The sequence below is a fragment of the Microchirus variegatus genome (assembly GCF_963457635.1).
Source record: "Microchirus variegatus genome assembly, chromosome: 20".
In the NCBI taxonomy this organism is placed as follows: domain Eukaryota; kingdom Metazoa; phylum Chordata; class Actinopteri; order Pleuronectiformes; family Soleidae; genus Microchirus; species Microchirus variegatus.
In genome coordinates this window covers 19,801,457-19,819,003 of record NC_139821.1, presented here as the reverse complement: position 1 = coordinate 19,819,003, position 17,547 = coordinate 19,801,457, and the positions used below count along the sequence as shown (strand labels likewise).

Here is a 17,547-nt window from a genome sequence, read left to right as displayed (position 1 = left end):
GTTGTTGAACCGCACTGATCCAACAGCTGGGGATGTCGACCAGTTGGCCGGTCAGATGTTGGCCCATCTGAGTTTAGAACACCTACAACATACAGCTTCTACCTCCTGTAGAGTTGGATTGGCATTTAGTTGTAGGTGTCCTGCTGTGTGTGTCTCTGAGGGAGGAGGGGGTGCAGACGCGGAGTGTGGACAGCACATGGAGGAGGCAGATTCAATCCTAAACACACTTTGGACAACTTTCAGCACAAACACATAGTCTTCAAGACACTCTTCAAATTACTCACAGAGACACTCAAAGTTCTTTTTTCAGCATCAGTCAGATCTGTTAGTGGAGTCGGTGATTGGATCAGGGTCGTCAGTCACCTAGATTATGTGTTCAGATGTTTCTTCACACAGTTAACTTCACTTATTCTAGGTTACCTTAATTATTATTCATTTTTATTTTTAATTAATTATTTTAACCCTATAGTGACTGGAATATATTTCAGATTTATGTTTAAGTTTATACCCACTTCAGTCATTTTCACATCCATCAACAACATCCATCAGCACACTTCTTTTCTTATAATGAGACTACTTTTCTCAATCGTTCATGACCTTACTTTTCTTGTGCTGAAACCCCCCTTCTTTCTGACTCTCTGTCACTGTGTGAGTCCAGCCTGTTCAACTCTCCCCACAGAAGCAGCTCTTCTTGTTCAGCACAAGAAATCAGCTCTTAGAAACAGTTCATTCTCCATTTACTCCAACACCAACAACTTCTATCATTTTATACCAGTCTCTTCAACATCCAAAAAAACCCCAAAGCACTTGATTACCATCCACAATCCAAACACAAAGTAACACCCCATTTTCTCATGCCATTTCATACAAACTAACACACTCTTCTTTTCTTCTCCTTCTCATTTTTATTTTGGATTTTTTATATATTTTTTTTAAACATAATCATCTGCCTGCAGCAGATCGAACATTGATTAAACTAATGCTCTTGACATGGTCTATCTTTTTGTTATAGAGGAATTTCCTCTCTCTTTTTCCCCAAACAGTCTACAGTCATTCTGGCTCCACACAGTCGGGCATTGTGTGGGCTTATATGGATTCAGTAGTTCACTTTTTTTGTTACACAGTAAAGTCAGGTGATTCATACAGTCGTCAATTTTAGTTATTCTAATTAAGTTAGTTCTGCAGTGTTGTTGTGTGTAATAATTGGTCATTGTTCTTGAGTCTCTATAAAGATGGAGCAAATGAGTTACCCGTCTAACTAAATGGTGATCTGCAATTACATCAACTTTATATCAACTCTTAAATAATAAGAGGAATAAGGGAAGGCTATAGAAAAATAACAAAATTCAATTTTTTTTCTTATCAACACATATTTAATGCCTCTTTTGTGACCTGCTAATCACAACTAAATTCTAAAATACAGAGGGGATCAAAACAGCAGAGTTAATAGTGTTATTTTGTGGTGCCTCGACCCATGATTGCTTTCTTTGTGTTTCTCTCTGGTCTCAACAGGATTATGTAACATTTGGGTCCAAACAGTGCCACCAAGAGGCCAAAACTGGAGGCCAGGATGGCAAATACCTCCACTGCGTCTGTATATTTGCCTGGTGAGCTGATGTAAGCAGGGACAAATGCCACCCACACTGCACAGAAGATTAACATGCTGAAAGTGATGAGTTTGGCCTCATTGAAACTATCTGGAAGATTCCTTGCTAGAAAAGCTAACAAACAACTGAGGACAGCCAGTAAACCAATATAACCAAGTAAAACTGCAAAACCAACTGTGGACCCAACCGCACACTCATAAACTATCTTGTCATTGTGATACTGGGTGTTTTTATGAGGCACTGGTGAAGCAGAGATGAGCCATGCAGTGCAGATTGCTGCTTGAACAGAAGTCAGAACCAGAACTGTCCCTCTCTGCTGCACAGCACCAAACCACTTCAGACTGGACTCACCTCCTGGTTTGGAGGCCCTGAATACAGCCAGAACCACCATGGTTTTCACCAGGATACATGAGACACAAAGCACAAAGCTGATTCCAAATGCTGCATGTCTTAGTTGGCAAGTCCATAATCTGGGTCGTCCAATGAAGAGCAATGAACACAGGAAACACAATTTGAGTGACACCAAGAGAAGAAAACTGAGTTCTGAATTGTTGGCACGAACTATAGGTGTGCTGTGATGATGGATGAAGATGCCGAGAACAACAACACAGATACATGTGCCCAACAGGGAAGTGGTTGACAAACAGATACCAAGAGGCTCATGGTAGGAGAGGAACTCTGTTTTCTTAAGAACACAGTGGTCACGCTGGGGGCTGGACCAGAAATCTTCTGGACAACTGGTGCACTCCATGGAGTCTGAGAAAAGAGAGAAAGGTGATGAGATACATGTTTATACAACATATCTGAACTGTGATGTTTAATACTTAACACTCACCAGTTGTATTGCTGATCTCGCCCTCAGAACAAGGGACACAGTCAAAGCAACACTCAGGTTCCCCCTTCTTTCTGGTTTTGCGGGTACCTGGAGGACAGCTCTCACTGCACACTGACCGAGGAGGCTGTGTGGACAAACATATCTGTTATTCTACTCCTTGAGGGCCTCTTAATACTTTCTATCTTCCATGTCTATTGATGTGTTTCATGGAGCTTAAGCATTTGACTATGGTCCAAAGTCATAAAATGGGGGTTTGGACATGGGATTTAGTTAGTTAGTTAGTTTATTGTCCCCTTGGGGAAATTCGTTTCCACAGGGTTTGCCTTTATCACCACAGACAGGGGAAGATAAGTAATAAAGATGGCAATGTGCACAGGCACAGCGGCTCTGCGCTCTCATTGAATTTGTCTCATCTGTCATGCAAATCCTGTCCACATTCGCCAGGATTTCAAAAGCATTGGATTTTAGAGTGAACGATTTGTAAACTATAACTTTTTTACTATTACTATTCCCATCGACAGCCACTACTGTACAGACCTGGAGTTTTTGACTGCTAAATGCAGAGACACACATCTGGGAGTTTACGGTTGTCATGGTGACTGCAGTATATATACCACCAGATGCTTATGCTAATGTAGCCCTTGAAAAAACAGTCTGTGTTCAAATGTAGCCAATGTCACTTGAACAATGCCATCAGTCTTCAAAATAACACCTACCCTGAGGCAGTACACATTTTAATAGGTGATTTTAACCAATGCCGATTTGAAGGTGTGTCCACAAGGACACACAATGTGCTGCCAGAGGAGCAAACACTCTGGACAAAGTCTACTCCAATGTCCAGAATGCTTACAAGGCTACAAAGCTAACCTTTCCCGTTATGAATTGGACTATAGGGCTGCCAGAGCCCACCTAATGAGAGACATCAGGCAGGTCACGAAAGCATATAAGAGGAAGATTGACAACTGCAGGTCTAACAGCTTAACTGTAGCCAACGGTGACACCTCACTAGCTGAGGATCTGAACCACTTCTTCACCCGCTTCAAGGTTCAACAGCTGCCAGCCCCCATTCACCAGCCCCTGACAGGAGGTCAGGTGCACTCTGCCAATATAACCAATTAAAGCTGCTGGATCAGATAATGTGACTGAGTGGGTGCTGAGGGACTGTGCAGACCAGCTGGCTGGTGTCTTCACCAGTCCCTATCCAAATCCTCAATCCCACCCTGCCTGAAGTCCTCCAAATGTCCAGCAAACCTATCACCTAAACTGGACAAGAAACACCATGGCACTTTTCAAGAAGGCACATCAGAGGCTGCACTTCCTGAGGACAACCTGGCAAAAGAGCTGTTTGTGTCTTTCTTCCATTGCTCCAATTAGTCAGTACTAAGCTGAGCCATCGAGCTTGGTCTGCCAGCTGCACTGCAGCAGACAGACAGGTACTTCAGAAGGTTATTAACACTGTCCAAAAGGGCATTGGCCACACTCTTCCATATCTCAAGGACATCTACAGATCATGCTGCCTCAAGAGAACCCGCAGCATCCTCAGAGATTTATCTCATCCTGGTCATCACCCATTTGAACTGTTGCCATTTGGCGTTTCAGGGCCTTCAGAACCAAAACAAATGGAAACAGCTTCTATCCTAGAGTTGTCATTGCACTGTCAGCTTTTACAACTTTGCGTCGGGGAGACGCCACGGTAAGCCTCAGCAGAGCCTGTGCAGCAGAGGAAACCATGTCCTCCCTGGCCAGAAGGGGGCCACCAATAGCAGCCTGTGGCCCTGCTGGAGGACCCTCTGCAGTATTTGAGGAATCAGAGGCATTGGCGGAAAGGCAAAGAGAAGACCCTCTGGCCAATCGTGGGCGAGAGCATCCTGGCCCAGAGGATGGCCTCCTCTGTCAAGGAGAACCAGAGGGGGCAATGGGTCGACTCCTCTGTGGCAAAAAGGTCCACCACTGCCCTGCCGAAGACGTCCCAGATATAGTACCACGTGAGGCTGAAGCCGCCACTCCCCCGGTGGAGGCTTGCAACGTGATAGGAAGTCTGCTGCCTGGTTCCGTTCCCAAGGCAACTACATCACCCTTATGCTGGCTAAGTGGGGGGCCGCCCACAACAGGAGGTCCCGGGACACCTGCAGCAACGGTGCAGACCTTGCCTCATGGCAACAGCATCCAGGGTCACCCCCAAATAAGTGTACTAAGTGAGGTTACCAGGCAGCTCTTTGTGAAATTCATTCTGAGACCGAGCTGGGCTACATGTGAGAGGAGAATCACTGCGTCTCGGGTCACCTGAGACCGGGATGGCTCACAGACCAGCCAGTCGTCCAGATATGGCAGGACCTTCATGCCCCGTGACTGCAGGGGTGAGAGGGCTGCTGCCACACACCTAGTGAACACCCATGGTGAAAGGTAGAGGCCAAACGGGAGCACCCTGAGCTGATAGTGGCGGCCCTGAAAAGCAAACCACAGAAATTGCCAGTGGTGTGGCGCTATGGGGACATTAATGTATGCGTCCTTCAGGTCAGTTGAGGTAAACCATTCCACTCTGGCAAAAGTACACAGAACCTCTGCAGTACTGAGCATGTGGAACTTCAAGACCTTCAGGAACCTATTGAGTCCCCTCAAGTCGAGAATAGGGCACAGGCTGCCGTCTTTCTTTTACATGAGAAACTGGCTCGATGGCACCCTTGTCCAGGAGGGTGAACAACTCCTGGTTGAGGGCATGGGTTTTTGCTGGGTTATGTATGATGGTCATTCTGACCCGGCCATAGCTGTGCAGCTGCTGGGAAAAACAGCCAGCCTCGGACTGTTAGCACCTGGTCCCCCGACCTATAGGGGCCCTGGGGGGACCACGGGCATTATCAAAGGTCTGAGGATGTCTAGCGGGAAGTCTTTTGGGGGCTTGAAAGCTCGGTGACCGGCTCAACGATCACAACCTGAGGTAGCCACTGGGGAGAGTCTGTGGCAGAGAGCGGCACCTGGGGGGAGCTGGAGAACCCCCAGGATTGCTTGGAGGAGGCATACTCCTGTGAAGCCCAGAAAGCTGCTGTCGAGTTCGCCTTGCCTGGAATGTGCGCTCAAGCACCTCAACAGCAGCTATCCCAAAAACCTAAAATGGAGTCATCCCCGGACCCAGCACCAGGACTGTGGGCTGAGGAGAGGCAGAATCTTGGGGAACCACATCTGCCCTGTAGTCGGTGAACTTGGTGGCTGAAGCCGCCAAGAAGAGCACATCCTCCTCTGGTTCGAATATGGTGGTATGGGAAGCAGGAGCGCCCACGTCCACTGCGCCGGTCCCAGACTGGATGGCTAGGAAGAGGGTCTTCATCTTGATTAACTCAGTCAACTGGTCCACCCTGGAGCCCAGTTTAGACTCCTTGACCCTCTTCCCGGAGGACGCGCCCGGGAATCACTGGTCCTGTTTCGGAACATGACCCAGCAGGTGTTCAATATCAGCCAGTCTGGCAACCCGCACTGCATGGGGAATGAAGCTACAGCTCATTGCAGAGAGGCCATACAGGTTGAGCATGAGTGGTCACCAAGCAACAGATGAATACAGTAAGCCTTAGTGGGCTCTTCACACTTCTGCTAACCACTAGGGCAACAGCAGCTGCCTATGCTAGGAGCGGGAGCTAGAGCACTGCCTTCACCGGCAAAGGTGAACTTGCTCTGCCAAAATACAAACTGTCACCACCGATCAAACACAGCTCGTAGTCAGCTGTTACTAAAGGTAGTGGTATACACCTGTGATGGGAGAGGGAGCGAATGCACTGCCTTCACCAATGAGTGTCTAATACAGTTAGACTTAGTGGAACACGTCTTCTAACTACAGGGCACTAGAACGAGTAAAGCCAGCGGTGTACCGATTAGCAGTCGGTCGGGCGGTCAAGGCTAACCTCTAATGCTGGGTAGTAACAACACCAGTTTCGGGAGTAGGAGCGCACACATTGCCTTCACCAACACAGGAAAAACTAAGTCAAAGCGCTACAGTTACTCACAGACAACAGCAGCGTGTATGTCCGGAGAGGGAGCACACTGGCTGCTCCGACATATAAAACTACAACTGAAGGTGGGTACAACCAGCAGTGTACCGATTACTCAGACGCTAGGTCGAGCAAGCAATGCTAACCGCTAGTGCCTGTAATTAACCACAAATGTCGGGAGAGAGAGCGCATGCACCGTCTTCACCGACACAGGAAAAGTAAAAAAGGAAAGTGGTACACGTTGTACAATTACTCAGAGGGGTAGCAGAAGTACAGATGTTGGGAGAGGGAGCGAGTACACTGGCTTCTCCAACATATACATCTCCAATGAAAGATGGGTGCAACCAGCTGTGTACCGATTACGCAGATGGCAATGCTAACCGTTAGCCCCCGTAACTAATGACACAAAATGTCAGGAGAGGGAGCGAGTACAACGCCTTTACTGACCTTATTCAACAAGAGAAAGATATACCCAAAAGGAGGTGTAACACTACGCCTGGTATACTCAGCCAGATGTCGTGCCTGCTGATCCAAAAATTTGGTTTTGGTTTGTGGACAAAACAAAACCATACAAAACCATCTTCATTTCTATCATGAATTAGATTGGTTATTTCTGTATGTTTTTTATGACTATGTTATGTTACTATGTCATGAATATGTTTATATTGTCAACTTTTTTTAATTCCATATCAAAACAATCACTTTTAATGTGAAATTATGTGAAATATCAAAGTAGACGCTCGGTGGACCCCAGGTCATTTGAGTTTGAGACCCCTATTCTAAGTAGTGCTTCAAAATGCAAAAGAGCAAATGGGAGTGAGACAAAAAAAAATGAGTAAGCAATGTATTGCAAACAACCATTAAACTGAAATAGGCTGTTCATCGGCTGATCAAAAGTGCCATTTTCTGTCAGGTATCCACAGTGTCATGACCTCCTGACGGCAAAGGCAAAAAAGACATTATGTCTTTAAACACGTTTGGATTGTTGATCAGCAAGACCTCTCGCAGCGTGCCATTGCTGCTAAGGTAGCATGGCTGTCTTACTGGACTCAGTAAGACAGTAATTTTAACCTCCTTAAAAGATGCTGCGGGTTATGGAACAAAAAAGTTGAGTTGGAGGATCCAGTTGGCTGTCCGTCAAGACACGGGATGATCCTCGGCTCAAATTAAGGTTGTCACTGGTGCCAACTGCAGTCCCATAACCATTAGAGGGCATATGAAAGAGAGAGATTTTAAGAACAAAAAACGTCTCCTTCACCGGCAAAAAATTGCCCGTTTGGAGTTTGCACAAGAGCACCAAACATGGGACATTGAAAGGTGGAAGAAAGTTTTATTCCCTGATGAGAAAAAAATTAACCTTGACGGTCCTGATGGCTTCCAACGTTACTGGCATGACAAGGAGATCCCACCTGAGATGTTTTCTACACGGCACAGTGGAGGGGGGGCGCCATCCTGATCTGGGGGGCTATTTCCTTCAATGCAACAATGGAGCTTCAGGTTGTGCAGAAGTGTCAATCTGCAGCTGGCTATGTGGAAATGTTGCAGGGGGCATCCCTCATGACTGAAGGCCATCGTCTATGTGGTAATGACTTGGTTTTCAATAGGAAAACGCTGCAGTTCACAATGCCCACCTGACAAAGGACGTCTTCCAGAGAAATAACATCACTCTTTGAACCATCCTGCGTGATCCCCTTATCTAAATCCAATTGAGAACATTTGGGATTGGATGGCAAGGGAAGTTTAGACAAATAGACACCAGTTCCCATGTTGCCATCAGGAGGTCATGACTCTGTGGATACCTGACAGAAAATGGCACTGTATCCACATTTTTGTATCCACAATATTTAGGCTTTTAAAAGCTGTGGTCTTAAACTTTTGATCAGCTGATGAACAGCCTTTTTAAGTTTAATGGTTGTTTGCAATACATTGCTTACTCAATGTTTTTTTTCTTTCTTTTGTCTCACTCCCATTTGTTATTTTTGCATTTTGAAGCACTACTAAGAACCTTGTTAAGAGCCAACAGTGCAAAATGTAAATCCTTGCAATTTTTCAACTGGTCTTAAATCGAACCTAGACCGGAAGTTCAAATTAACGCTGTTTTTGAGTGTGTATCTGTGTCATTACCTTGTTTAAGAAGCCCTGAAGGTTCTAAACAAACATTTCAGCCACTGCTGAGAACGCTGTGTTTTATTGTAATCTCAGGCTCAGCGAGATCTCTGAAAAAACCCGGTCCGGCTACGTAAACACCAGTTCTCCTGAACAGCAGGAGCGACAGTGTCTTCTGACTCTGGGTCTGACTCCCGGTCAAAGTCATAAAAGGGACTGTGGCGGGGAGTCGTGACAAAGCTATTTTTAAACATTGTTAAATCAATGTTTTGATAATGAGGAGCAGTGCATCCACCGTTCCAGAGGGGGGAGCTGCGCTTCTGAGAGTGGATGTGCTGAATAGTATTGGCCAATCACAAGACTCTGTCTTCTGGGGATCAGAGTTCACTCTGAAATCTCGCGGCTCAGAAACAGCGTCAGAAAAGAGGATTTCTATCGGCTCGTTTACAGCAACTAGGAGGTTTTTGACCATAAAAACAAGTTAATGTATGTAAGTAGACCTCCATAACTAACATATATGTGCAACAGGACCAATGCACTGGTCCTGTGCTCTCTCCCCCCCAGAAAAGGGCCGATTTAACTACGACTTAAACCTGGTCTTTGGTCGTATATATAAGGGAGCTGTTAATGAGTTTAAGTCATGCAACATGTGTATGTAATGCTCAAGCATGTCTTGAATAAACCTGGCGTAATAGACATTTCTTACAGCAGATATTTCTTTAAATTAAATAGTAGGACAAACGCAGGATTTACCAGTAACATTAATCAAGGTTCCACTCCAGTATGAACAGAGCTGTGTTATTGTTCAAGTGTAAGGGTAGATCACGCTAAATACTTGACACCTGTAGAGGATGTTTTTTTGTTTGTTTTTTTCAGTTTTAAACAACAAAAACCTGCATACACATTTTCTGGATGTGTTCCAGATAAGTGAAATATAAATAATTATCCTCTATTTTCATTACAAATCTAATGGTGGCCTAAAAGTACTGTAAACACACACACACATATATATATAAATACATATATATACATATGTGTGTGTAAATATATGTATGTATCATAGTATATATTATAGTATATACTAATTAATTCAGCATCTTCCAATTTATCCTCCACATGAGAGTTGCGGTGGTGCTGGTGCCAATCCCAGCTGACAGGATAAAAGGTGAGGTACACCATGGATTTTTTTATAAATTTATATAGAGCTTTTTACACTTTATAGCTGAGGTTGCACTGGGACAGAGAGCAGGTATCAACATTTTAATGTCCTTGTGCAATGAGAGTAAAGATATTCTGATTCAAGATGACAACATGTAAGTCTGATGAATAATAGTGAACCTTGGCTCAAGGAGTTGGTTAAACTAGAAATGTAGGCTGAAAAAATTAAAAAGCAACCTGTTTTGGTTCAAAGTTCCAGAATATTTTGTCTTCATCCAGTGTCAGTTTGTCTCCGTTGAAGGCTGACCTCTTAACCTCTCCCACTTGCTGAACTTTAGTTCTTCCATCAGGGAGCCACACCCAGTTCATGATGTCATATATTGGCAAGGTATCACCATTCTCATCAAATGACACTTCATCGCCAAATGTTGTGGTGAAATTGACTTTTGCCAAGTAATACACAAGCTTTGTGGGTATAAGAAACAGATATAGAAGGAACAAGAAATAAAACTACAATCACTGCCAAGTTTGACTCAGCTGACCAAAAGATTCACAATTTTCTTCAATATCATGTGAATGTTGACTTAAAAGGAATTTAGTTAAGTGTGTGCCAAAGTAAGAATTTGGGCCAAAGTTGAGAGGATTTTCCAAAGATATGATGTTTACAAAAATGGAGAAGACCGATGTGCATATGGACATCTTCAAAGCAATGCTGAGGCATGAAAATAAAATGAAAGAGGACTATCATTTTCACCAAAACATTTTCATTTTTGTAGGTGACATCCCATTGCTAAAATGCACTTACTTTGACCTGATATATCAACCTACTATCACCTAGCTATGTAGGAAATGTGAGACAATATAAGTCAGTGAATATATTTAATTTAAGTCTTCAAGGAATACAAAGGTTAAATTAAGAGTTAAGCGTAAACTGATATCTCACCTGCCATGGCTCTAGTCTTTGTAAATGAGCACAGGTGTTGTTGCTGAAAGGTCCTCTCCCTGGCTCACAATGCCGCATGTCATCAAGAGCATATGCCAGAGCGTACACAGCCTTATACACATTATACTCTGCTCTGATGTTCGAAACATCCAAGAACCCAGTCTCCACATTCTCTATAACTTCCTGTCCAGTGCATAATTCTCCTCCAGCTTCTACCCAACCTGCTGGAGGTGGTGCAAATCTACACTGAAATATGTGTTCCCAAAACTGATTCACCTGGAAGATAATTTATTTTTAAATTAATACCAGTATGTTATTGTCACAAATACTAATTCAGAGGGAAACTCACCATGTTGTTTCCATCTGTGTTGTGATTTAGATCAGGATGTATTTGTAACAGGAAGTCTCTGAGACCTGGTATTTCTCCACGACGGATGGCGATGCCCAGTGTTCCAGCCAGGTACGGCATGAGGTGAGGAGTCTGAAACACATCAGCTGTTGTCCAGGATTCACTGGCAATCCACTGCAGGCCTGTTACATTCTGCCTTACAACCTGTATAGTGCATTATAACAAATGTATATATATATATATACACATATATACGTTTTAAACCTGTAATTACAGGTAAAATAACAAACAGGTGCAACATGATTATTAAAATCTATTGTATACAGGCTAAAGGTTTTTGTCAGACTGACCTCTTTCATTAGGGTGATCATGCGACTCTTATTTGAAAACACAATCACTACTCGAGCTGTAGATTTCCTCATCACATCCACTATTCTCCTGAGTTCAGCAGGGTCATCACCCCAGGGCAAAATCTCTGTGTAAGCCACACAACCTCCACCAACTGGACCCAGATCGGAGTGAAAAGATCGGGCAGCATGGACTCCATAATCATCATCACTGATGAGCAGACCTGCCCAAGTCCAACCAAAGCGTTTAAGTATCTGAATCATAGCATTCACCTGTGGACACAGAACAGAGGGATTAGTGCACAGGCTGGAATCATCTTTCACTAGAATTCCTGTTACAGGTTCATCAATGACTCAGTTTTAATCACTGTCATTAAGTTCTATCTGACACCACACAACTCCCACACGACTCTGTAAACGGAACACATAACATGACTAGTTTTCACCTGAAAAGCATCACTCGGGATCGTCCTGAAGAAAGATGGGAACTTTTCTCGATCACTCAGGCAGGAACATGTGGCAAAATAACTCACCTGCAAAAAAAACAAAAGAACAAACAGATCACGTATGCTGGAAACAGTTATTGATTGCTGACTCTTTTTTTTTTAACTGTTTAACCTAGAATATTTCATGTTGATAACTCATTAAAATTATATCAAACAATGATTCACTTGAGAGTCAGATAAACTTACCAGAGGCACTCTGTACAATCCTAAGACTGTGGATATGGCAATAGAACGTGTAGAAGAAGAATCACCGACAATCCCTAGGACTGGAGGAGTTCCGACACAGTTCTCCTCTAATGTAACTTGCTCGTCTTGACCACTTGCTAAAGTCATTGCTCCACGGAATGCAATTCCTAGATCAAGGCAGTTATCATACAGACTGTATCCAAGAGTCACATTAGGCAGCAGGTTGGAATTTCTGTTGATCTCATCAATAGCAAAGGTCATGGTCTGAGCCAGCCTGAATCCTGAAATATCAACACTAACAGAAACAAAACTGTTCAATATTTGTAATGCATTTAACACTTCAGATACTGCAAATAATAACATCTCACAGACTCACCCATAGCAGGTAGGCAGCTGTGGCTGTGAGGTATGGGACAGATCAGGATCAGTAGTAAAGAAGTGTATTTTAAAAAGTCCACCTAGAATCACATCTCCATTCTTGTGCATCCCATTGAGATTAAACTGTCCCTGTAACTGACAAGAGGAGGAATAAAGAGAGGACGACACAACAGAGGAAAAGTAAGAGAACAACATTAGCAATAGAAGGCTGGTGTCTAAAAATCCCCTCATGACTTTGCTCTGGTTAATTTCTCTTCTGAGTTCAGTTCCATCTCGACATCACCCATTTTATTGACTTGCTGTATTGTTTAATCTTGCTCACCACCTATCAGGGCAGAATGGGAAGTGTTATGGGCAGGGACAAAAATACTATTTGTGAACGCTTGTGTGTGTGTGTGCGCGCATGCTCATGCTCATGCAGTATATCCCAATGTCTCAATGACCCTTATTGATCCTTCATTGAATAGTTTTACAAGTTACGGCTAATCACTCCTAATTAGTTTGTTCTCAGTAAGTGTAAAATATTTAAAAACATAGTTCGCAGAGACCTGCCATTGTCTCCTCAATATGTCCCAGATATTGATCTTATGAGACCAGGATGGTGGTCAAAATGTGATTGAACTGTGGAGGGCAGCATTGCACATCTTAGTGTTTTTCTGAACCTACTGGAAGAAAAAGAACACAACACAGTTCAACAGAGAGAAGAGGGAGAGAGAAAAAGAGAAATACATCTAAAAACAGCACACCTACAATAAAGGTTCAATGGTCAACCTGCAGACCCGAAATTGGGCTTTTACACTTCATGTTTTACTTCTCACAAGTGTGTTTTTGTGATGAGTCACAGTCATCAGTGGCTCCTCTGTCTCAAGATTGTCTAGTGTGTTAGTCCCAGTCACTAGTCATCCATGTAATGTAAACTATAAGACATCACATCATGCATGGAGTGTGGCGTGCACAGTATTTTTCTGACTCTAAAAGTTATGTAGCGATACTCTGAAAATATATCCAATGTAGTATGTCATTCCTCCTGAAAACAGCTAAGGAATCATTTGCACCCAGTTGTGCAGTGTTGTCATTATTCCAGGCCTTCTCCAGAAATTGGGGATTTGTAATTTTCAGTTACATATCACAAATATAATTGTCTCTTCGTTATAATTTAAAATGTATGTTAAACATAATTTTTGTTAATTTTTCACTCACAATCATAACCATAAGTTTGATATTTGAAGCTTGTGCTTCTTCGTAAAGCTTTTCATGCAGACATATGTGGATAAATCTCCATTCCACCCGTTTGCACAATACTTTCTCTGTCCAGTTGGTGGCACTCTTATTTTGGTCAAAAATTACAAGACAGTAAACATGAAAACTTGCTCAAGGTTATCCAAGGAAGTCCTCCCCACACATGGACCAACATTCAAAGCATGAACAAGAACGTTTAAATGAGTATGATTTCCTGGAGAGAAATTGCTAATGTGCTTAATGTAAACTTTATGGAAGTCTGGCATATTTAGGTCAGTGAGGATGCTTGGGCTGAAACATTTTAAGTCTGAGTTTCATTGGGTTTCTGTGTCTTGTTGTATTTAGCCCCAACAATCCTTGAAATTGCGAAAGTGACAAATACTCTGTTGTGTATTGAAACAAATTTTATTATGTCCAGGTGTGTCACAAGATTAAATTTACTATTCACTGATGTGGGAACAGACTTCAACTCCCATTAGTAATAACTTAACATACTGTGTTCACTAATGTGGATTCAATAATTCACTTTGCTGTCACGTAGTAAAGTCTACTGTTGCCTGCAGTTAAACATTTTAGTAATTCCAATTGAATTAGAAGAATTAAAATGTGTTCATTTTGCACACACACCATTAGTGATAGTGAATTTGAACTCTGTCTCTAACTACACACCAGTAGCGAACCAGACCCTATGAAAAAATCTATAATCTATTTAAAAAAAATCATTTGTAGAAATTAAAACCATTTAAAACATCAAACAATTTAAAATCACCCAGAAATAAATGCAATTTAAAATCATTTGAAATTTAAACACAATAAATTAAAAAATCAATTATGAAATTAAAACAATTTAAAACATGAAACAATTTAAGATCAACAATCAACAATCTAAAACATTAAACAACTTAAAATCACGCAACAAAATAATGCAATTTAAAATCATTAAAAAGGAAAGTTAAAATGGTTAAAATTGTTAATGCAATTACCTACACAATACAGTGCACAGCAAATCCGTTCCGCAACCAGTGTACTTTGGCACATTGCCTAGAATGGATGATTATCAGTTCCGACCGAGACACAACGCAACCATTCCACAACCAGTGTATTTTGGGAGATGCACTAAAATAACATTTGTTTAATTGCATACATGAAAATAGCAGTGGAAGTCTGTCAGGGCCTTGTGACGGAAAGTTCTCTGGAGTCATCGGTGTTGAATAAATCAAGTCTTTACTGCATACATGAAGGAGAGACCCTGTCACCAAGATGGTCTAAATGTTCTCTGACTTTCCTTCAGAGAGCTCAAACATATATACGGTTACATCAAAGCATCTTACAAACACCATAAAACATCCAAGTTACAACAAGACAACACACTTTGTTTATGACCCACAGATATCCTGTGCACCTCATGCCGACCCCTGCTTTTACAATCCCATCATTTGTTGACAGCTTGACTGTTGGTTAATTGTTATCTTAAACAACATACAGAAAGCCTTAAGCCCAATTTATACTTCTGTGTAAAGTGCTCTGCTAAGGTTAAGCAGAGACTCTGCGTCGACGCAGAGCCTGTCGAAGAGCCTCTGCGTCGTCTCCGACTGCACAAAATATTTTTTAAGTGTCCGTCACTCCGTCAAGGGACAACGGCGACGGCAAGAGCTGCGATTGGTCCTCAGGACAGGCCGAGCGAAGCTGCTCTGTGCCGGCTCACAGTGAGCACCGAGCGTCCACAGACGCGGAGCTGATCCCCGCCGATAACGCCGCTGCCAAACTATAAATACGTCATATCTTAACACACACGGCACATGTTTAGACTCTAAATGGCCAATTTCTCGCCTCAAATTATCTTAAAACTGTGTTCCGTCACACAGAAAAGTGAGAAAGGGCTACTGTTTCAACAACAACAGTCTTTCTCTCTCTTTCTTTCTCGGACGCCATTGCTCACTGTAGCCAGAAGCACAACAACCTTGCGCAGCGACCCCTACTGATCGGGCGGGAAATTGCAGCGCGTGTCCGTCACCATGACGCAAAACTATAAAGGCTCGAGGCGTCTTGTTTATCCATGCCTTCTGGGATCTCCTGATCCTGCATGAGTGACAAACCCATGCCACTTCTGTATCTTTGTGCTCCCTCAGGAATAGGTGTCAAAGTATCAGTTGAGCAGTCTGAAGTTTTTGTGTTTGTTTAGAGTCCAAATCTATGTGATTTCATTCAGCGTGCAGAATGTGTGTCCAGACATTCACTATGGTCCCAGTTTCCCAACTGACACATGTAGCCATGACACAAACGAGCAGGTCATCGTATGCCTCATTGTCTGCGTCGATGCCAGAGTGAGCTGCGAAAAACAGAGTCCAAATGTGTACGGTAGTCAGCTGCTAACTCACCCTCCTTTTGTATTGTGTTGTGGATCTCAAGCCAACACACTCTTAAGACGAAAACATCAAGCACATCTTCAGCCAGGCTGGCCATCATGTTGTTGAACCGCACTGATCCAACAGCTGGGGATGTCGACCAGTTGGCCGGTCAGATGTTGGCCCATCTGAGTTTAGAACACCTACAACACACAGCTTCTACCTCCTGTAGAGTTGGATTGGCATTTAGTTGTAGGTGTCCTGCTGTGTGTGTCTCTGAGGGAGGAGGGGGTGCAGACGCGGAGTGTGGACAGCACATGGAGGAGGCAGATTCAATCCTAAACACACTTTGGACAACTTTCAGCACAAACACATAGTCTTCAAGACACTCTTCAAATTACTCACAGAGACACTCAAAGTTCTTTTTTCAGCATCAGTCAGATCTGTTAGTGGAGTCGGTGATTGGATCAGGGTCGTCAGTCACCTAGATTATGTGTTCAGATGTTTCTTCACACAGTTAACTTCACTTATTCTAGGTTACCTTAATTATTATTCATTTTTATTTTTAATTAATTATTTTAACCCTATAGTGACTGGAATATATTTCAGATTTATGTTAGTTTATACCCACTTCAGTCATTTTCACATCCATCAACAACATCCATCAGCACACTTCTTTTCTTATAATGAGACTACTTTTCTCAATCGTTCATGACCTTACTTTTCTTGTGCTGAAACCCCCCTTCTTTCTGACTCTCTGTCACTGTGTGAGTCCAGCCTGTTCAACTCTCCCCACAGAAGCAGCTCTTCTTGTTCAGCACAAGAAATCAGCTCTTAGAAACAGTTCATTCTCCATTTACTCCAACACCAACAACTTCTATCATTTTATACCAGTCTCTTCAACATCCAAAAAAACCCCAAAGCACTTGATTACCATCCACAATCCAAACACAAAGTAACACCCCATTTTCTCATGCCATTTCATACAAACTAACACACTCTTCTTTTCTTCTCCTTCTCATTTTTATTTTGGATTTTTTATATATTTTTTTTAAACATAATCATCTGCCTGCAGCAGATCGAACATTGATTAAACTAATGCTCTTGACATGGTCTATCTTTTTGTTATAGAGGAATTTCCTCTCTCTTTTTCCCCAAACAGTCTACAGTCATTCTGGCTCCACACAGTCGGGCATTGTGTGGGCTTATATGGATTCAGTAGTTCACTTTTTTTGTTACACAGTAAAGTCAGGTGATTCATACAGTCGTCAATTTTAGTTATTCTAATTAAGTTAGTTCTGCAGTGTTGTTGTGTGTAATAATTGGTCATTGTTCTTGAGTCTCTATAAAGATGGAGCAAATGAGTTACCCGTCTAACTAAATGGTGATCTGCAATTACATCAACTTTATATCAACTCTTAAATAATAAGAGGAATAAGGGAAGGCTATAGAAAAATAACAAAATTCAATTTTTTTTCTTATCAACACATATATAATGCCTCTTTTGTGACCTGCTAATCACAACTAAATTCTAAAATACAGAGGGGATCAAAACAGCAGAGTTAATAGTG

The 17,547-nt window shown here is 42.5% G+C and overlaps 1 protein-coding gene across 1 annotated transcript; it reads right to left on the bottom strand.

Moving 5' to 3' along the window:
- Positions 1–1,452: 1,452 nt before the first annotated feature.
- LOC310941727 (extracellular calcium-sensing receptor-like) lies at positions 1,453–12,530 on the bottom strand (the record flags this gene model as incomplete). Its single annotated transcript, XM_083906939.1, has 9 exons — positions 12,391–12,530; positions 12,015–12,309; positions 11,769–11,855; positions 11,326–11,595; positions 10,976–11,179; positions 10,627–10,902; positions 9,921–10,148; positions 2,443–2,566; positions 1,453–2,363 (listed from the first exon to the last, which is right to left on the bottom strand). The coding sequence occupies exons 1-9, from the start codon at positions 12,498–12,500 to the stop codon at positions 1,453–1,455; spliced, it is 2,505 nt and encodes an 834-aa protein (XP_083763065.1). The 5' UTR covers positions 12,501–12,530.
- Positions 12,531–17,547: the final 5,017 nt, after the last annotated feature.